General features: G+C 40.5%; 1 protein-coding gene across 7 annotated transcripts in view; it reads left to right on the forward strand.

The window, feature by feature from the left end:
- The window catches only part of WDR17 (WD repeat domain 17), a 181,007-nt gene that overhangs the window by 90,214 nt on the left and 67,827 nt on the right, over positions 1-22,966 (forward strand). For all 7 annotated transcript variants that reach the window (XM_082243722.1, XM_082243723.1, XM_082243724.1 and 4 more), the window contains 7 exons: positions 221-303; positions 990-1,076; positions 5,537-5,701; positions 6,457-6,659; positions 9,044-9,193; positions 16,575-16,705; positions 18,974-19,099. In XM_082243722.1, the coding sequence (XP_082099848.1) occupies positions 221-303; positions 990-1,076; positions 5,537-5,701; positions 6,457-6,659; positions 9,044-9,193; positions 16,575-16,705; positions 18,974-19,099 (945 nt within the window). The remainder of the gene's footprint in view (positions 1-220; positions 304-989; positions 1,077-5,536; positions 5,702-6,456; positions 6,660-9,043; positions 9,194-16,574; positions 16,706-18,973; positions 19,100-22,966) is intronic.

Genomic DNA, 22,966 nt, shown 5'->3' on the forward strand with positions numbered 1-22,966 from the left:
CTGTTAAACTGAAGGTTCACTTGGGCTTTAAGACATGGCTCTGCCTCTTGCTTTAGCCATCTGTATTACCAAAATTGTCTCTATCATCAAAATAATCATGTATATGGCCAAACCAGACAAACAGGTAGCCAATAAACAAGGCTACGTATGTTATTCTGCTGCTACAGTATATTGTCAACTTTAAAATATTTGATATTCTTTGCGATTTTTTTTGTTATAGCATGGAAAAAATGGCATTTTCTGCATCTCTTGGAGCCATAAAGATTCTAAACGCATTGCCACTTGCAGTGGAGATGGATTCTGGTGAGTGGAGAAATCAATGAACTTGGCTCCATGGTTCTCACTTATCAAAGGATTTGTAAAAAAAAACTACTACTAATGAATAGAATAGATTATGCCTTATCTACCAATTACAAATCTTTACTGAATAAAAACAGGTTTTTGTCTGCCTACTGTGAGGCAATATGGATGGTCTGAGAGAGTTTTTCCTTTCGGCATTTTAATTAAAGCCCAACCAGGAAAATTGGAAATTTTCCCTTGCAGTGTGGCTGCCCGCACTGCAAGGGCTAACTTGCTTGTTTATTCTAAGGGAGTGTAAAAGCACTCTTACGTACCTGATCCTCTACTCCCCAGCAGGCGACGCTCCCGCATGCTACAGTGGTGGACTGTCCCTTGATGTCATTACGTTATGGACCCTGCACTGGTCTTGATGACATCAGGACTATAGACCACTAAAGCATGGGGGAGAAGATGCCGCAAGGACTGGTATAGCAGCACAAAGTATCTTCTTTCATATGCCCCTACTAGACCTAAACAAGCAGTAAATCCTTGCAGTGTGGACAAAGCCCCACTGCAAGGGAGAATTTTCAGATTTAGATATACTTTATGTGAAACTTTGATATATTGGATTTGCTCATTTAGTTAGGTTTGTTAGTTGATTTATGCATTATATAAGTGAGAAATGTTTTTTTCCTTTAAAATTGTTTCAGCATTATTCGCACAATTGATGGGAAGGTTTTGCACAAGTATAAACACCCAGCGGCTGTGTTTGGATGTGACTGGAGCCAAAACAACAAGTAAGTCAGAGGTCCTCAAACTGTGATATGGTTCTCGTCTATGGGACCTTCGTGTAAGATAAGAAAGCTTTTTATTGCAGAAATGTTTTTGCAACTTGTGTATTCAAACTGTTGTTTCACAAATTATATTTACCGCAGATCCACCAAATTTAACAGTTTATAGTCACTGCTTGAATTTGTTTAGGCTATCCCTGAAGATAGGTGACGAATATTTAGGGCTTTGGCAAAAAACTTTTAGGGTCCATGCACATTGATTTTTAAGGGTTGAGATTCAATAAAGCTGCTTCTGTAGCCATAGTCATTCACCAATTGAGAGGCATATTAATATCTCTGCAGATCTGGCATTGTCAGCCAACCCTGGAATGGTGGAAGTTAATGTAGAACTATAGGCAAAACGTTTTTTTACTTTGGATAGAGTAATGGGGGGGGGGTTATAATCCATCAGATTTTTTTTTTTTTTGCTGTTTCCCATTGCGGAGATTTCCCTTCACTTCCTGTGCCATAGCTAAACAGGAAGTGAGAGAAAATCTCTACAAATTAGAGTGGGAGTAAACACCTTTTTTTTTTCTACTTGTATCTACAGGTAAGCCTATAGTAAGGCTTACCTATAGTAAGGCTTACCTGTAGGTATGGTAAATATCTCCTAAACCTGCACGGGTTTAAGAGATAATCACACTGCATGCAGCCGGTAATGGCATACCCATGACGTCCCTTCAGAGCTCTGTGCCGTGGCCCTCGTCGTCATCGCATTGTGGACAATTAGACGGCCGGAGTAACCGAATGCTGGAGGAAGACCGGGTGAAGATGGATGCCCTGTCAGTGGTGGCAGCATGCCGCTGGAGGGCTTTGTTCTAAGGTAAGTATTTCACAATGTGCTAGTATGCGATGCATATTAGCACATTATGCAATTGTCTTGCAGGGTTTAAAAAAAAAAAAGTGGTTTACTATTGCTTTAAGTGAATCCCTTGGGGACCCCAGGTTACCATAACTAGTGTCCCCATTGGAAGATTTACCCTCTATTACTTCTCTAGGGACAACCCAAAATTTGGGATTTTCTTTTACTTTAACATTCAATGATAATGGTAAACAGGACAAATAGAGAGGGTGAATCTCCCTAACGGGGACACAGTCCGCAATAAAAACTGACAAGCATATTAATCCCTCTCCACTCTATCCAAAACCAAAAAAAAAGTTTTGCCTTTAGTTATACTTTAAAAAATAGCTAACAAAATCCTAGGGGGTTTCCAATGCCATAAAATGTATTGATGACAGAAGTCCATTCTCTAAGAATAAGTTTGGGTATATACATAGGGGAGGGGGTGGTTCGAAAAAATATTGAATATTTTTGGGAGAAATACCATTTTAAAAAGGTTAACCCTCCACAACAGCATAAATGGGAGATTCATTCAAGTGGTGTTTGCTTGAACTCTGAGATAACCAGAATTAAATTATTGTCAATATACTTTACCAACAATAATTGGCTCATTGGCTGTGATTGACAGCAGTGGGTGCCAGTGGCTCCTGCTGCTGTCTTAGCCAATGAGGAGAGGGAGTCCTGGCACAGCCGAGGCTCTTGTGCATATCGCTGGATCAAGAGGAGGGTGAGTGTTGTGGGGGAGCTGTGAAGATAGAATGGAATGCATGATGGTAAACAACCTTCAGCCTTCACAACCACTTGAACTACTATACCCATATATTTAAAGCAGAGTTCTACTCATCAAAAGTGTAACTGCTGACTTTTAATAAACACACACTCACCTGTCCCACGGTCCAGCGATGCGGCTGTCCGAAGCCTCGATCCTCTCCCTCTCCTCTCGGCAGTGCCGGCATCTCTAGTGTGGGTGGTCACTAGTCGCGCTGCGCGTTGTGAATGGCTGGGCAATCTTCTGGGACCTGTCCCAGAAGATTGCAGGGAGGGAGGGGGGAGAGGAGAACTTCTGCTCAAGCCGCCTGGGCGGCCCTAGCAGAAGTGGAAGCGGGTACCTGTCAAATATAGGTACCCGCTCACCCCCCAAAAAAATGACATGCCAAATGTGGCATGTCAGGGGGTCAGGAGTATTTAAAGCGGAAGTTCCACTTTTGGGTGGAAATCCACTTTAACCGGTTGCCGACCGCCGCACGACTATATACTGCGGCGGTCAGCCCCGGCCAGGCAGAGTGACGTATCGATACGTCACTCGCCTGTCACTGACTTGCGAGCCTATTGCGGGCGGGCGCGCGCCCGCCGAGGCGCGCGCCCGCCGCGGCTCGTTCACAGACAAGTCAGTGCGTGTGACCGGCGGACTCGATGTCCGCCAGTCACACTACGATCGCTCCTGTGAAGGGAGAAAGACAGAGAGGCTTGTGTAAACAAGCTGCCTGTCAGTTCTCCCTGTGTAAAAGTGAAGATCTGACCGTTCTACTATGTAGAACTGTTGATCTTTGCTTTTACACCAATAGCAATGTCCCTGCACAGTTAGAATCACGCCCCTAGGACACACTTAACCCCTCCCTGTCCAATAAAGTTAACCCCTTCCCTGCCAGTGTCATTTTTGCAGTAACAGTGCATATATATAGCACTGATTACTGCAGTAATGTCACTGGTACCCCCAAAAGTGTAAAAAATGTCAGTCAAGGGTCCGATCTGTCCGCCGCAATGCCGCAGTACCGAAAAAAAAATCGCAGATCACCGCCATTACGCGTTAAAAAAAAAAAACACCAAAAATGACAAAAATCTTTCCCTTTGTTAGTAAACGCGATAACTTTTGCGCAAACCAATCAAAATACGCTTTTTGCGATTTTTTTTACCAAACATAGGTAGCATAAAACAAATTGGCCTTGTAAATAAGTTGTATAGGGCAACTAGTGAGAAGGTCAAAATTAGTAACTTCATCCATCAACAAAAAAAAATAAAAATTATGGCTCCAGTTTACCTAAACACTAAATTCTTGCATCACATCCAGAATTTTCTCAATAGCTTGTTGGGTATATGATAAGTATATAATCTAAGTAAAAAGACACTCTCTCTTCCAGTGTACCCACATAGATACCTGTGATCAATGGAGTACAACTGCTAGAGACTCACCAGGGCAAACAGGAGAAGGGAAAGGGGGCACCCCTGTCTTGCACATCTTTGCCTGGGCATGGGTCAGCTACATTATTGTTCATTCTGATTCGAGCAGTAGATTGGTTGTATAAAATGTGTACATAAAATCGAAACGTATTACCAGACCAACACTTGGGTCATATCCTTATAGGGCCATTCAATAGAGTTGAAAGCTTTGTGGGTATTCAAAGCCAGGACAGCCCTAAGAGAAGGGGGCTGAGATTTGAAGGTTTGTAAAGAGTCAGCGGATATATTTGTGGATCTCCCTGGAAAAACCCAGTTTGGTCAGAGCCTATATCTGTAGAAACAATTCAGTTTAATTGTCTAGCCACAATTTGTACCAGGAATTGTACATCTGTACTAATTACTGATATTGTATTAGTGAGATCACAATACAGAGAATCTTTATCTGTATTAAGAATTAGAACGATTAGCTTCTCTCATTGAGGGAGGGAGTAGGCCCTGCTTCAATACTTCCCCATAGAGAGAACCAAACACCCCTGGTACAAAAAGTACTATACAATAGGGAATCCATCTAGGCCAGGGGCTTTATGTTTGGAAAATGAGGAAAGAGCGTGATGTCCTCTGTTGAGATATCTAAGAATTCCCAAAGCTCTCAGGAGAAACTAGGGAGCAGGATAGAATTCAAATAGTGTACAAGATGACTGGGTTCATATTGAGCACGAATTTCAAAACATTTACTATAAAATTTCAGGAAAGCCTCCATGAAACCCTTGAAAGAGGTTTGCATGGTCTGTAGAGCATCATAGATTCTGGGAATGGAGCAGAGAACCTGTTTTTTTTTTTGGGCCAAAAAGACCAAGTTTTTGTCTCTTAATTCAAAGGCATAATGTGTTTGGTATAGGATTTTTTCCCTTGGCAAGAGCAAGGTCATGTTCTTGTAAACAGGCTATCCACTGTTGAAAGTTACTCGGGAATGGAACCTGAATACAGCGTCTTTCTGTATCTAAAACTGCCTGTCCTGAAGAGAGTATATTTTCCCTGTGAAGATCCTGACATAAAAAGAACCCCTCATAATTGCATTAAAGGCTTCCCATTCTGTCCTGACTGCAGTGGATTCCAATCTACAACTCTGCCACTAACTGCTAACTGTCCAAACAACTGTTGAGGAACTGAAGGCAAAGTGGGCCTGACCTCAGCCTAACAATAGTGGTCACTTGGGATCTAGTAACCTGTTGGAAGTTCAGTGGAGGACAGGGAAGCCAGGTCAGTACACATCAATCTGGTTGTTCTGTTGTCCCACACTGAGGTCTATAATCTTTACACCAATATCTCAAATTGTCAAAATTCTTACAGAATTTTAAATGCTCTAAATTTGTGCCTGTATTTGTTTTTCTTTTCTTCTATTGTACAGAGATATGATTGCAACTGGATGTGAAGATAAAAATGTGAGAGTTTATTATTTAGCCACCAGCTCTGACCAGCCTCTGAAGGTTTTTACCGGACATACAGCAAAGGTTTTCCACGTTCGGTGGTCTCCTCTTAGAGAAGGAATCCTCTGCAGTGGTTCAGATGATGGGTAGGTCACATTTAATAATGTTAACAGACAAACAACAGGTAAAAGATACTTTTTTAGAAATTAGAACTTTCTTTTGGAGGATCTTTTGATCACCTCTGCATTTTTTTATTTTTTGTGCTATAAACAAAAAAAGACCAACAATTTTGAAAAAAAAAAAAAAAAAACAATATTTTTTACTTTCTGCTATAAAACATATATAATAAAAAAAATTTAAAATCAAATTTCTTCATAAATTTAGGCCAATATGTATTTTGCTACATATTTTTGGTGAAAAAAACCTCAATAAGCGTATATTAATTTGTTTGCTCAAAAGTTCTAGTGTCTACAAACTATGAGATATATATACTGGAATTTTTATTTACTTTTTTATACTAATAAGGGCAGCGACTTACAATGGGACAGCGATTTTGGGGCGGACGATTGGACACTACCCCTGACACTTTTTTTTTTCACAATAAATGAACACTTTTGGCACTTTGTGAGAATCAGTGACACTAATATAGTGATCAGGGCTAAAAATATGTACTAATGACACTGGCTGGAAAGGGGTAAAACATCTAGGGCAATCAAAGTGTTAAATGTGTGCCTAGCCAGTGTTTTTATGTGAAGTGCTTTTAGTAAGGGATGTGATGGATTTTATTCTTTGCTTTGAAGGGAAAGAAAAGCCATGACATCCTTGTCAATGCTGATGTTAAAAATAATGTGTGTGCTGTGATCATAGAACTCCTTTAATAAAACTGCTCTATTGTTTTTAGAACTGTGAGGATCTGGGACTACACACAAGATGCTTGCATAAATGTTCTAAGCGGCCACACAGCACCAGTCCGAGGATTAATGTGGAATACAGAGATCCCGTACCTTTTAATATCTGGCAGCTGGGATTATACCATTCGAGTCTGGGATACAAGGGATGGGACGTGTCTGGACACTGTATATGACCATGGGGCAGATGTATATGGTAGGGTTTTTTTTACACCACAATATCTGGGAATTTATAACTTTAGTTCTACAGACAGTTTAGCACTGATTTTCCTAAACAGTATATAGTTTGTCAAATACATCACACATCTGGGGAGTATTTTCAAAGATTCAACGTAACATTTGCTTAGTAATGGCTATTTTTCAACCAAGATTCAGTTTTCCAAATTTTCCTATTTATTACAAAGATTTTCTAATGGAAAGCTTTTGGAATTGCAAAATGTTGCTGGACACATGGCTGGGCCTTTACTCGAAAACAACTATAACACAGAGACAGGAAATTGCATCATAACCATGTAGTTCCTACGATAGAACAATGCTTTTTACAAGCAGATGTCTAATGATGGCCATACACTAGCCAAATAATTGTTTGAAAATCTGTCTTTTGGTCCGTTCGTTCATTTTTCATCCAGTTAAAGAGGAAGTAAACTCTGCATTCCGTTTCACGTTTTTCATGTACAGTCCTTATAAAACATATTTTCAACCATTGCACAGTGTAATGGATGTAAAAACGCCTCTTACTTGCTATTTTTTAGTGGTTTGAAAAAACTTGTCTTCCGGGATTAGGCTGCGCCATCTTGAGTAATGTTGTCTGCCTCCCCTGTGGACGTAACTTCCGCCATTCTTTGTTTCCCCTGCCGAAATCTCATCACACGGTCACTTGGGGAGCAGCAGGGATCGGGGAATGACTGCCAGTATCGTGAGAGTTCTAAGCCGTGCCGCTGAGAGCGGAACTCACATACACGGCATGATGTCAAGTGGGAGACGTCACACAGAGCGTGCCGTGAATCTAAGGACGGAAAGCGCATGCGCCGCTGACGTAATCAAACATTGCAAGACGGATTGCAAGAAGATTAAACAAGTAAGGAAATTATGACAGGCAGCGATCAATAGCTTTAAAAATTAGGATTGCAATGAGCAGAAGTTTTTATGGCGAGTTTACAACCTCAAATAGAAAATCAGTTTTAACTTTTCGGAGCTGAAAATTCGAAGGAACAGTTTGGAAAATTCTGCCAAATGAAGGATAAATTGAAAGGTTGATTTGTCGCCTGAACTGTTTGCACTAGGAATATGTGACAAAACATATGAAAAATAGATTCATTTATGTCCATTGAAAGATTTATTGACCAAAATTCGACGGTCATTACATGATGGCAAAATCGTTTGCTCTCAGGACCGAGTGTTCAAACATAACATAAGTATTATTCAAAAAAGGGTACGAACAATTTTTCGGCTAGTGTATGGCCAGCATAAGAGGGGATTTCCCTCACATTGGAAAGATATATTCCTATTTTTTGTTGAGTTTACAGAATAGAAAGTGAAAGGAAGTCTTCCTAATGAGACACACAGAGGTTTTAACCCTCCTCTACACTATCCAAAATTAAAAAAAAAAAAAGTTTTAGCTTTAGATATACTTTAAAGCGGTAGTATACCGCTTTTTTTTTACTTTTAACTACAGGTAAGCCTATAATAAGGCTTACCTGTAGGTACAATTAATATCTCCTAAACCTACACGGTTTAGGAGATATATGCTTTGCATGCAGCCGCTGACGCGTGCGGCGCATGCGCTCTGAAGGTCCGGCGGACCTTCAGCGTTCCTTGCCGAGAATTGCTGGAAAATGACTCCCGCGCGCATGAGTGAGTGACGTCATCGCGGCTTCGGCTTCGGCCAATCACAGCAACGGAGCCGCCGAACCCAGAAGAGACACCGAGGGATCATGTCCGCTCACACAGCGGTGTCCGGGGGTCCGTGTCGGGGCTTCGTTTTAAGGTAAGTGCTTCATAATAAGCTAGTATGCGATGCATACTAGCTCATTATGCCTTTGTCTTGCAGGGTTTTTTTTTTTTTTTCTTTGAGTTTACTACCGCTTTAAATAGACCACCTATGATAGTAATGGTCTTTCTTGTGTAATCCAGAGAGTTCCAAGGTCAGCTAGAAGAATACCCCAGTGTGGTTTACTGTGCTTGGAGCAGCTCCAAAATGAACCTCCATGGGTTCTATCATTATAAGGAAATGTGTTTCTACCTTCTATTTAGTACATAAACCCCAGTTTCTACTTTAGCTGGATATTTTCCTGCACCATCACAACATGATAGCAAAAGAAGCCAAAGCCTTGGTAAACAAATGATTGAGATCTCAACTATGGACAGATGTTTGAATGTCAGACAGGCTGGCAAGCTTCTTTCTGAAGACTGAAATTGTGACCTTGTTATTTGGTTATGAGCAATATCTGATAATTATAGAAGAGCAAGCGGAAGATCAAAGTGTTGTCTGCAGTCTTAGATCATGCATTGCACCTCAGATAGACTATAGACTAGTGTCTATGAACTTCAGCTACTAATCCATGATACATTGCTTTGCAGGCTTAACCTGCCATCCTAATCGACCATTCACTATGGCATCTTGTTCCCGGGACTCCACAGTTCGCCTCTGGTCACTAACACCATTGATTTCACCTTTACAAACAAATATCCTGGCAGATCGTGCATGGGAAGAAATTATTGGTAACACCGGTATGTTTATGAATTTTTATTACTAGATTATGCATTGCACATGACAATAACAAGTTAAAAACAAAAACCCTGATTAATTATATATTTTTATATGTAATTCTATCAAAAAAAAAAAAAAAAGATTTGCAATGTAGATACAGTATAGGTTATTTTATTTTAACCATTTATGGTTAAACATCAAGGGAAAAGTGGAGCAATGACAACTATTTTTATTTATTTATTTATTTCATTATTCAGACCCTTAACCACTTGCCGACCGCCGCACGACTATCTACGTCGGCGGTCAGCCCCTCACAGGCAAACTAACGTAGGGCTACGTTGCTTGCTTGTGAGGGTCTAGGGAGCGAGCGCGCGCCCCCCGGGGCGCGCTCCCGCTCCCGCGTGGTCACGGACCCCCCCGCGCGTGTGACCAGCGGACCCGATGTCCGCCGGTCACTCGGCGATCGGCGGGGGAGAGGGAGAATGTCAGGCAGCTTGTGTAAACAAACTGCCTGTCATTCTCTTCGCTGCAAAGACACTGATAAAACGGATCTGGTATGTAGATCCGTTGATCAGTGTCTTTACAGCTAGAGCCACAGCCAATCACAGTAGAAACCACGCCCCTAGGGACACACACAGCCCCTCCCTTCCAAATAAAGTTAACCCCTTCACTACCAGTGTATTTTTACAGTAACAGTGCATATATATAGCACTGATTACTGTAGAAATGTCACTGGTAACCCCAAAAGTGTCAAAAATGTCAGTCAAGGGTCCGATCTGTCCGCCGCAATGTCGCAGTACCGCAAAAAAAAACGCAGATCGCCGCCATTACGCGTTAAAAAAAAAACAACAAAAATGACAAAAATCTTTCCCTTTGTTAGTAAACGCGATAACTTTTGCGCAAACCAATCAAAATACGCTTTTTGCGATTTTTTTTACCAAACATAGGTAGCATAAAATAAATTGGCCGAAAATTTTTAAAAATTTTGATTTTTACATTTTTTTTTGGGGGAATTTCATATAAAAAAATGTGAAAAATATTGCTATTTTTGCAAAATTGACGCTCTTTTTTTGTTTATAGCGCGTGATCAAAAAATCGCACAGGTGATCAAATACCACCAAAAGAAAGCTCTGTTTGTGGGAAAAAAAGGACGTCAAATTCGTTTAGGTACAGCGTCGCACGACCGCGCAATTGTGCGTTAAATTCACGCAGTGCCGAATCGCAAAATACCCCCTGGTCGGAATGGGGGTAAAATCTTCCGGGGCTTAAGTGGTTAAACTAGTACTATTGATAATTCAGAATTACCCACAGGCTGACTATAAGGAATGTTAGTTTTTGATTGAAAATACAACAAAAAAGGGTGTTTATTCAATAAAACATTGCCAAATACGGTTCCATGTAGTGCCCAATGGGCAATCATCTTATAACTGACACAATTTAAATAAATTGACATCTGATTGGTTGCTATGGGGTATTGTGCTTTGCACATCCTCAGTCTTTTTCTCTGCACCTTATTGAACTGGCCTAAATGATTTCATAATATTGTTCTTATAAGCAGATGCAATGCTTATATTACTAACATTTCTCTGTGGCAGTACTTGTCAGACTTTGAGTCCTGAAAGGAGAAGCACCTGCAGTCAAACACCTTTGTCAGGGCTCTGACTTCTCTCTTCTAAAGCTGATAGATCTTTGGCATATGTGCACACATAACAAAAATAACTGCATTAATAATTTACAATTTTTTGTGTTTGTGTGTGTATGAAATGTGAGCAGCAAAGGCAGTTAGGCAGGTTCTGTTGTTATATCATATTCCTACTATATATCCGTTTGATCGATCTACACTATATTACCAAAAGTATTGGGACACCTGCCTTTACACATACATGAACTTTAATGGCTTTCCAGTCTTAGTCCATAGGGTTCAATATTGAGTTGGCCCCACCCTTTGCAGCTATAACAGCTTCAACTCTTCGGAGAAGGCTGTCCACAAGGTTTAGGAGTGTGTCTATGGGAATGTTTGACCATTCTTCCAGAAGCACATTTGTGAGGTTAGGCACTGATGTTGGACGAGAAGTCTTGGCTCCCAGTCTCTGCTCTAATTCATCCCAAAGGTGTTCTATCAGGTTGAGGTCAGGACTCTGTGCAGGCCAGTCAAGTTCCTCCACCCCAAACTCGGTCATCCATGTCTTTATGGACCTTACTTTGTGCACTGGTCCAAATCATTTGGTGGAGGAGGGATTATGGTGTGGGGTTGTTTTTCAGGGGTTGGGCTTGGCCCCTTAGTTCCAGTGAAGGGAACACTTAAGGTGTCAGCATACCAAGACATTTTGGACAATTTCATGCTCACAACTTTGTGGGAACAGTTTGGGGATGGCCTTTCCTGTTCCAACATGATTGCGCACCAGTGCACAAACAAGGTCGATAAAGACATGGATAAGCGAGTTTGGGGTGCAGAAACTTGACTGGGCTTTGTAAAAAAAAAAAGAAAAAAAAAACGCAAACCGACTGGGAAACCAGGGTGTTTTAGGGGCTATAGGCAAAAAATTTGGGGGAGCATACCCATGTATTTCCAAAGCTGCTGCAGCTATGAACCAAAAGACATGTATATTAAAAAAGAATAGCGCGCAAATGCAAAAGAAATTACTACCAAATCTGAAGAGAGTCCATAAATTAAAATGGGGGTTTGGTCCCACCATATGGCCATATCGTGCTCAAGCCCACTACTGCGTCAAAGTACCCATTATCAGTGGGTCCTACACTATCCATGAAAAAGAGATGAATCCAGCCTTTCTAACCCTTGGAGATAATACTCCTTGCTGGGAGAGATGTGCAAATGCACTACAGGGGACTCCTCCTATATCCACTTGATGGTGGACACTGATTGAGTACAGGTGTGTGTGGGGGGTGGGGAGGGCTGCTCAACCTCGATAGTCTGGTCAGACCGAATACATAATAAACAGGCAAAAAATTGTGTGTGTCTTCGGGAATGTTTGACCATTCTTCCAGAAGCACATTTGTGAGGTTAGGCACTGATGTTGGATGAGAAGTCTTGACTCCCAGTCTCTGCTCTAATTCATCCCAAAGGTGTTCTATCAGGTTGAGGTCAGGACTCTGTGCAGGCCAGTCAAGTTCCTCCACCCCAAACTCGGTCATCCATGTCTTTATGGACCTTACTTTGTGCACTGGTCCAAATCATTTGGTGGAGGAGGGATTATGGAGTGGGGTTGTTTTTCAGGGCTTGGGCTTGGCCCCTTAGTTCCAGTGAAGGGAACACTTAAGGTGTCAGCATACCAAGACATTTTGGACAATTTCATGCTCACAACTTTGTGGGAACAGTTTGGGGATGGCCCTTCCTGTTCCAACATGATTGCGCACCAGTGCACAAACAAGGTCGATAAAGACATGGATAAGCGAGTTTGGGGTGCAGAAACTTGACTGGGCTTTGTAAAAAAAAAAAAGAAAAAAAAAGGCAAACCGACTGGGAAACCAGGGTGTTTTAGGGGCTATAGCCTCATAGGAAATAGAGGAGAACAATAAGATACCTGAAAGGTAAAATAAGTGTACCAAACAGGCCTCAAATTTAATCCAAGGTACCTTGGAATGTACAATGTTCCACTGGGCAAGTGGGAGAATCTAGTAGCCAGATAATATAACCAGATATTTGGCAAGCTTAGACCTCCTCAATGTTGGTAAGGGTATAAGATCTGTTTAGAGAACCTAGGTCATTTGTCAAACCAGATACATTTATTAATGTCCGTCTGAAACGTACCTATAAATAGTTAGGGGCAGTGATAGAAAGGGCTCTAAACAAGTACAAATGTTTCTGCAAAATGTTCTTCTTAACTGCAGTCACTCCCCAAAAAGAAATAGGGTAGGACTTCCATACCTTGAGGGTATTAAGGAGCCGTGTCACGCATGGGTGATAGTCATATTGAAAAAAAAGAGGTGATATTAGGAGTCAATTTCATTCTGAGGGAATGTGAGGCCCAATGAAATGGGAGCAGTTGTTTCAAAGATCCACACTGGGACAGAGGAACGTAATAGGCATTACAGAGGATTTGGAAAAGTTGTTAAGGATGTGATATTTATGATTTAAACATGTCCTCTCCAACAAGATTCCAGTTTATTGCCCCAGGTAGCTTGGGCATGCCCCTAGCTGGTAAAGATTCTGCCTAGATATTTGCCATGAAGACAGATTTGATGGAAAATGGATGTACAGTCCTTATTATTTGCTTTAGAGCTTAAGGAAAATTTGGCTTGAGCGTGGCATTGGTAGAAAGAAAAACAAAAACCACAAGTTCAGTCAACCCATGCAATATCTTTTTTAACCGGTTGCCGACCGCCGCAAGTACATATACTGCGGCGGTCAGCCCCGGCCAGGCAAAGTGACGTACCGGTACGTCACTAGCCTGGGAGCCAATAGCGGACGGGCGGGCGCACGCCGCCGGAGGCGCGCTCCCGCCTCGGCTCGTTCACGGACACCTCCGTGCGTGTGACCGGCGGACCCGATATCCGCCAGTCACTCGCGATCGTCCGTTGTGAAGGGAGAAAGGCAGGCGGCTAATGTAAACAAAGCCGCCTGTCATTCTCCCCTGTGTAAAAGCACTGATCTAACGGTCCTGCTATGTAGGACCGTTGATCTGTGCTGTTACACACACAGCCACACCCCTGCATAGTAAGAAGCACACCCCTAGGGACACACATAGTCACTGCATCTCTAATAAAGTTAATCCCTTCCCTGCCAGTGTCATTTTTACAGTAACAGTGCATATGTATAGCACTGATTACTGTAGTATTGTCACTGGTATCCCCAAAAGTGTCAAAAATGTCAGTCAAGGGTCCTATCTGTCCGCCACAATATCACAGTCCCGCAAAAAAAATCGCAGATCGCCGCCATTACTCGTTAAAAAAAAAACAACAAAAATGACAAAAATCTTTCCCTTTGTTAGTAAACGCAATAACTTTTGTGCAAACCAATCAAAATACGCTTATTGTGATTTTTTTTTACCAAATATAGGTAGCAGAAAACAAATTAGCCAAAAATTAAAAAAATATTTGATTTTTACATTTTTTGGGGGGAATTTCATATAAAAAAAATGTGAAAAATATTGTTATTTTTGCAAAATTGTCGCTCTTTTTTTGATTATAGCGCATGATCAAAAAATTGCACAGGTGATCAAATACCACCTAAGGAAAGCTCTGTTTGTGGGAAAAAAAGGACGTCAAATTCGTTTAGGTACAGCGTCGCACGACCGCGCAATTGTCCGTTAAAGAATCGCAAAATACCCCCTGGTCAGAAAGGGGGTGAAATTTTCCGGGGCTTAAGTGGTTAAATCTCATCCTTTTCTCTAGGTCAAACAATCTTAGTTAAAAGGGTCTCTCTATCATAGGATGAGAAAGAGAGATATGTACCAATGAGAGAGTACACGGAGAAGTTTAGAGAAACTCCTGAGCAAACATGGCTGTCTAAACCTAAGAGAGAATTTCTGACCCTAACCTCTCACTTCAGGTGGCTGAACAAGTTGTGGCTACAAATCTGCTGCTGTTGTTGCCAGCAGGATGAGATCTACACTGTCATGCCAAGTAATATGTTAAATTACTCCCTAGGCTAAAGTGTCCAGTGGAGGGAAAAAATTGGGAAGTCTAAGTAATTTAATAACCATACAACAATGCTATAGTACAGTAGTTAAGTAAGGTATTTAAATTAAAGAGTGTGTTTTTTTTTTTTTTTACTGCAGTTACTGGAACAAAACGACATCTCTCCAGATTGCACTAAAATTCCCCCTAAATCGTCCCTTTAAAACCTCACAGCTAAGGAGCTTCATAAAAGGATCATTTTCACTTACTCAGGATAAAAGCTGCTAAACTCAATTTGATTGAAATTTTAAAGTCAGTATAAATTATGCATAGTCAAAGTGTTAAGTCCAAACTATAAAAAGCATGAAGTGAGAAGTTTCAGAGAACTGTGATAATCACCCTAAAGCTTGGTGTGAAGTAGCCTTATAAATAACCCCCTAGCTTCTCAAGGAGGAGGAGGCCTGGGTGGAATACAGTAAACCCCCCTCCATTGCGGGGGTTACGTTCCGGACCCAGCCGCGAAAAGTGAAATTCCGCGAAATAGGAAAACCCTATTAAAATGCATTGTAGGCATGTTTTTTTACTGTCACTGTACGTGTAGAAGCATTTTAAGGTCTTTAAACACACTTTTAAAACGATAGAAACTCATTTAAACACATAAAAGATACTAAGAGACATAGCAAGAGCTATGGAAAACACAAAAATATTTCATTTTTAATGATTTATATAGTAAAATAACATTACAAAAAAAACCGCGAATTACCGGGACCGCAAAAACTGAACCGCGATGTAGCGGGGGATTACTGTAAATTAAAGGTTCCCAGTTTTCATAATGTTCATTTTACCAAGCCAAACTTTGGTGATATACAGAGATGAAACAAATCCTCCTACTTAGGTTTTATTAGTTTATCTGCAGTCTTCCCCTCTCTACACCCTTACCATACCCTGTTAAAAAACTTTCCTCATCTGTCTCAGCACAGAGCAGAGGGTGGAGAGACTGCAGTTACAATGTGTGAGAGCTGATTGGAGGAAAGAAACACACCTCCTTCACCCAGCAGAAGAACTGTGTTGTGCATAGACAAGCTCTTCCCCCCTCCTTTCCGATACAAATTTATCTCATGTGTCAGGGAAAATTCTCAGAAGTGATAACAGAGGAAGGAAGCATCAGAGAGAAACAACACTTATAGCTTTGGAAAGAGATATATAAACACTGCAGATTAATGTGCTTAGTTCAAAATCCATGACTGGGGTTACAACCACTTTAAGGAAAGGAGGTTGGCCGATTAGGGACCAGGATCAGAGCCCAGAGTTGGAATTTAAGAAGACCCTCACAACAAACACGATTGCAGATTGTCACTAAATGTTTTACTGATCTTAGATACTGTATGTTTTCCCATTTTTGTTGATATTGAAAGGGCTACTACAAAGCCAAAAATGAAGAATATTTGCTCATGGGACTATAAATGAGGCATGATATCTAGATAATAAAATATCAATTCATTAGATCAAAATTGACACATTCATATAAAAGCTTGAAATATCAAGTCGGTTAATTACATACATTACAGCATGAATTACTGTACATACAAAACTAATATACTATAAAGCCTTTTATTTATTTTGGGTCTTAAGCTGCCATATAATATATTTTGCTGGCTATGATTTAGTTATGATGTTGGACTATGATTCATGGAATTGAAACAGGATAAGAAAATAAATTAAGTTCTGCTTTGTTACATTTTGATTCACTGTGGATTTGCTTTTGGTCTGTTGGTTATTTTACTGTCAAATTGTATTTCTTTGTGTCTCTTTTTCCCTCTGTAGATCGTGCCATGGAGCCTGGTGCTCCACCATTACTATGTGGAAAAGTGTCCCGTGATATTAAACAAGAAGTAGATAAACTGACTGGCAACCTCAGGGGGAAGAAATTAAGATGGTTTTCAGAATGTCTCTCTGTAAGTGAGAAGAATATGATGCAGAATTACAGTAATGTCAGAACAGTATTGGCAGTGCTGCCGGTCTGTCTAGGTAATAGAAAACGGCACAATAGGAAAGAATAATGGCAGAGTAAATAAACATATCAGTTATCGTGCCTCTAATTAATATATATATATATATATATATATATATATATATATATATAGAGAGAGAGAGAGAGAGATATAGTGCTCAGCATTAATGAGTATACCCGTTTTGAAAAGTAAGATTTTAATCGATATCTTGATGAACTCAAGAACAATGTCCAAAATTTTGACAAAACTGGGTTTTATAGTTACATAGTTACATAGTTAGTGAGGTTGAAAAAAGACATCCGTCCATCCAGTTCAACCTACGATGTGTGTGTGTGTGTGTTTGCTGTTAACTGTACATTGTATACCCCTGTATGTTGTGGTCTTTAAGGTGCCCATCTAATAGTTTTTTGAAACTATTGATGCTCCCTGCTGATACGACTGCTTGTGGAAGAGAATTCCACCTCCTTACCGCTCTTACAGTGAAGAACCCCTTACGCACTTTAAGGTTTAACCGCTTTTCCTCTAGTTTTAGTGAGTGGCCACGTGTCTTATTGTATTCCCTTTCTCTGAATAGTTTATTCCTTATGCTAGGGTCGCCAGTACAGTATTTGTACATTGATATCATATCCCCCCTCAATCGTCTCTTCTCCCAAGAGAATAAGTTCAGTGCTTGTAGTCTTTTCTCCTAGCTGATGTCCTCCATTCCCCTAATTATTTTTGTTGCCCTTCTCTGGACTCTCTCCAGTTCCAGCACATCCTTCCTGAGGACCGGTGCCCAGAACTGGACAGCATACTCCAGATGTGGCCGGACCAGAGTCTTGTAGAGTGGGAGAATAATCTCTTTATTTCTGGAGTGAATCCCCTTTTTTATACATCCCAGTATTCTGTTGGCTTTGCTTGCAGCGGCTTGGCATTGCATGCCACTGCCAAGCCTGTTGTCTACCAGTACCCCCAGGTCCTTTTCCATCCTAGAATCACCCAGAGGTTCCCCCCCCCCCCTAGTGAGTAGCTTGCTTTCTGGTTTCTGGCCCCCAAGTGCATTACTTTACATTTTTCAACATTAAACCTCATCTGCCATGTAGTTGCCCACCCCATTATTTTGTTCAGGTCCGCTTGTAAGGTTTCCACATCCTGCATAGAAGATATTGGCATGCCTAGTTTAGTATCATCTGCAAATACTGAGATTGTACTAGATATACTAGAACATTTGTTTAGCTCCATAATATGAAAGTAAGGTTAATAATATAACGTAGATTAAAAAAAAATGCAGTTTTACTCAAATTATTGTTGATGCAAAAATGAATACACCCCACAACAATAAACTACTACATTTACTATTTGGATAATCTTCATGATTTGTAAGGACAGCACCAAGTCTTCTAGGCATGGAATGAACAAGTTGGCGACATATTGCAAAATCCTCCTTTTTCCATTCTTCATGAACAACCTCTTTTAGAGCCTGGATGCTTGATGTAGAGTGATGCTCAGCTTGTGTCTTTGGAATTCCCCATAGGTGTTTGATTGGGTTCAGATCAGGAAACACACTTGGCCACTGAATTACGTTCACCCTGTTCATAAATGCAACAGTGGCCATGTCTTTTGGATCATTGTCATGTTGGAAAAGTGCAGCTCGCCGACACCAGCAGCATTAATACCACCAAAAGAAAGCTCTATTTGTGGGGAAAAAAAGGACATCAATTTCATTTGGGTACAGTGTCGCACGACCGCGCAATTGTCCGTTAAAGTAACGCAGTGCCGAATCGCAAAATAGGGCCTGGTTATTGAACAGCCAAATCCTCCGGTCTTAAAGTGGTTAACAAATCGTGGTTGCAATCAATGGCTCGCATTTGTGGGAGTATTTTGTAGCTTAGTGTCCTATAGAAAATGTTGATTCTCAATAGAAAGGAAAGGTTTTCTGACAAATCTGTTGGGGTGTACTCATTTATGCTGAGCTTAGTACTGTGTGTGTGTGTGTATACAGTACATATACAGTATATATATATAAAACATTCATAATGTTGTTTTATTGCTAAATTTGGTGTTTTGTCTAGGGTCCAGTTAATGGGAGACAACTGTTTGTACATGATTGGACAGTTTTACCTAATTTATGAATTTGGAAAGAAAATCATTTCTCTGCACAAAGAACAGACTTCTGAATAATGTTCAGTGAATTTTCCCCATACATGACATGTTCTCTCTTCTATCTCTTAGCCTCCGGGAGGCAGTAAAAACTTATGGGACTTGGTAGCAGTGTTAAAAGGTCAAGATGACAGTCTTCTCCCACAGAACTACTGCAAAGGGATTATGCATATGAAGCATCTTGTCAGATTTAAGACTGTAAGTACTATCATAAATGTTACTTATTCTGCAGTCAATTTACACTAATTTTCAGTTCATTGTTTTAACATAGAACACCTTACTACAATGTCACCTAACCAATGGTGTAAAAGATCTGTATGCATTTAGGAGAAAAATTGAGACAATACCAATAGTAACCTATTGAATTCTGCTATGGGCATTTAGATGCTACCCACAGCATGCCAATATTTTTAATCAGCACTACTAAGTTCTTTAAAGCTCAACCCCAGGTCTCCCCACCCCAATTTCTGCTCCCTTCCTCCATTGGTGCATCTGGTTGTTACCAATATTAAAAAAAAAAAAAAAGAAATAGCATATACATACCTTTATTCCTTGGGTCTAATATCTGGTTTTGTGATGTCGGGAGCCGATTCCTCTGGTGGTGGGAGGGTCCTGAATGCAGCAGAGACCGGCATCATGTAATGACCTAGAGCTGTGTTTTGCAACATTCTCCTATGAGTCCAGGGTGGCATGGGGATGCACCATCTTGACACCCTGATCTCGCAAAAATTGGTTTAAAGATGCTAGATGTCATTCAGCCTTGACAGAGACCAACACTATCACAGAGCAGTCTGCAGAGGATAGTGCTAGGGTGTTTACAGCAAAATCTGCTTCTTTATGTTTACTACTACAGAGCAATGGGCTTTGAACATGGTTTTTAACTAAGCTGAAGTTAGGCTTTAAAGTGATACAAAACACCCACTGTTTGATTTACATTATCTCTTCTAGTGGATGATGGCACTGTAATTATTTTAAAGACAAACTAAACAGCTAAGTACCTTTTTCCTATTAAATAGACAGTTGTCACATTACCAACCTTTTTCCCAGCCTGTCTGCAGGGAAACATAAGCAGCTGGAGCTTCTAGTCCTCTACTGCTGGTTACATGTTCAAAACAAGCCTTTGGAATACAGAGCGAAAATAAATATTTAATATCAATACACTGTTTTAAATTTGCATACAAATATATATTTAAAATCAAATCTTGATTTTTTTGAGGAAATAACATGGTTTGGGTGGATTTCTGCCAGTCACAGGCTGTGTCACTACCCTCCAGCCTGTGTCTTAGAATAGGAGGGAGATGATTCCTCCACTAATCTACACGTAATATCCCACCACCTTTGTATTTAGCTAGTTAGAGGGCATGAAAGAGGAGGGAGGGAGTGGGCTGTCATTTACCACTGTGTATACACACTTTTGTTCTGTGCCCTAATGATCAGTACGTTTTTTACAGCTGTGTTACGGCTGTGGGAATGAGGCACTACAGATATGAACACAGGTGTATTGTTTGCTATTGAACAATGCACACAGCTATGTAAATATCAGTAATGATTATAGAGTCATAAAATAAAAACAGAAAATGTGTTGTTTTTGTGCAGTAATTTACACGTGCTTATGCATGTACAGTGGATATAAAATGTCTATGCACCCCTGTTAAAATGTCAGGTTTCTGTAATGTACAAAAATGAGACAAGGATAAATAATTTCAGAACTTTTTTTCACCTTTAATGTGACACATAAACTGTACAACTCAATTGAAAAACAAACTGAAATCTTTTAGGGGGGAAGTAAACATTAAAAATAAAATAATGTGGTTGCATAAGTGTGCACACCATCTTATAAGTGGGGATGTAGCTGTGTTCAGAATTAAGCAATCACATGTAAACTCATGTTAAAGAAGAAGTAAACTTCCCTGGTTTATTTGTACTTATAGGTAAGCCTATAATAAGGATTACCTACAAGTACTGTAAATATAGCCTAAATGTACATCGTTTAGGAGATATTTACTATAAACTTCGTTGATGACGTCATCAGGGCATGCGCTCTGAAGGAACGGCCGCCCGTGCCATTTCTTCAGAACTCTGTGCCGTGACCAGTGGCTCCCACACATATGCGCAGGAGTGACCTCATTGCGGCTCCGGCCACTCACAGCGCCAGAGCAAGCAAGCCCAGATGAAACACCAGAGAATATGTTAGCCATCTCAGCAGTGTGTGGGTGCCACTGGAGGGCTTTGTTCTAAGGTAAGTATTTCATATTGAGCTAGTATACGATGCACACTAGCTCATTATGCCTTTGTCTTACAGGTTTCTTTTGTTTCTGTTTTTGTTTCCCCAGGGTTTACAATCTCTTTAACCACTTTAGAACCACCCCATGCAGATATACTGTACTTCGGCTTGTGCTCTGGGTATGGGAAAACCAGCTCCCACTGTGATTGGACACAGCGGGAGCCAATCAGCAGGTCCAGCAGACACAATGTCCGCCGGGACCCAACGACCCGACGATCGTTCGGAGGAGATGCAGATCGGTGGTCTGAATATGTAAACAAGGCAGATCGCCAATCTGTCACAGAGGAAGATAGAGATCGTGTGTTTCTAAGCAGAAACAGGGATCTCTGTCTTTCTCCAGTTAGGCCACCCCCCACACAGTTAGAAAGCATTCTCTAGGAGTACACTTAACCCTTTGATCGCCCCTGATGTTAATCCCTTCCCTGCCAATGTCATTTATACAGTGTTTTTTTAGGGCTGATCACTGGTCCCCAAAAAGTGTAATTTAGTGTCAGATTTTTCCACCGCAATGTCACAGTCATGTTAAAATTGTTGATTGCCGCCATTACTAGTAAAAAAAAAAAAAAAAAAAAAGTCTATCCCATTGTTTGTAGGCACTATCATTTTTGCGCAAACCAATCAATATAAACTTATTGGGATTGTGTTTTACCAAAAATATGTAGCAGAATACATATTGGCCTAAATTCATGAATACATTTGATGTTTTACTTGGTATTTGATATATTTTTATTGGGTATCTTCTATAGCATTAAGTAAAAAATATTGTTTTTTTTTTTCAAAACTGCTGGCCCTTTTTGTTTATAGCGCAAAAAATTAAAAAAGCAGATGTGATTAAATGCCACCAAAAGAAAGCTCTATTTTTGGGAAAAATAAGACATACATTTTATTTCAGTACAGCGTCACAGGTCCGCGCAATTGTCAGTTAAAATAACGCAGTGCTGTATCGCAAAGAATGGCTTAGTTATTAAGGGGGGTAAAACCTTCCGGGGCTGGAGTGGTTAAATAGGAGTCATTACACACCTGCCAACATTTAAAGTGCCTCTGATTAACCCCAAATAAAGTTCAGCTGTTCTAGTAGGTCTTTCCTTTTCTTAGTCGCATCCTACAGCAAAAGCCATGGTCCCGAGAGAGCTTCTAAAGCATCAGAGGGATCTCATTGTTAAAAGGTATTAGTCAGGAGAAGGGTACAAAAGAATTTCCAAGACATTAGATATACCATGGAACACAGTGAAGAGTCATCAAATGGAGAAAATATGACCCAACAGTGACATTACCAAGAATTGGATGTCCCTTCAAAATTGATGAAAAATTAGAAGAAAACTGCCAGGAGGCTGCCAGGAGGCCTACAGCAACATTAAAGGAGCTGCAGGAATATCTGGCAAGTACTGGCTGTGTGGTACATGTGACAACAATCTCCCCTTCTATTAATATGTCTGGGCTATGGGGTAGAGTGACAAGACGGAAGCATTTTCTTACAAAGAAAAACATCCAAGCCCTGATAAATTTTGTAAAAACACATCTGAAGTCTCCCAAAAGCATGTGGGAAAATGTGTTATGGTCAGATGAAACCAAGGTTGAACTTTTTGGCCATAATTTCAAAAAAAATATTTGATGCAATAACCAACATTGCGCATCACTAAAAGAACACCATACCCACAGTGAAGCATGGTGGTGGCAGCATCATGCTTTGAGGCTGTTTTTCTTCAGCTGGAACAGGGGCATTAGTTAAGGTAGAGGGAATTATGAACAGTTCCAAATACCAGTCAATATTGGCACAAAAC

The sequence above is a fragment of the Pelophylax lessonae genome (genome assembly GCF_965119305.1).
Source record: "Pelophylax lessonae genome assembly, chromosome: 1".
Lineage (NCBI taxonomy): Eukaryota > Metazoa > Chordata > Amphibia > Anura > Ranidae > Pelophylax > Pelophylax lessonae.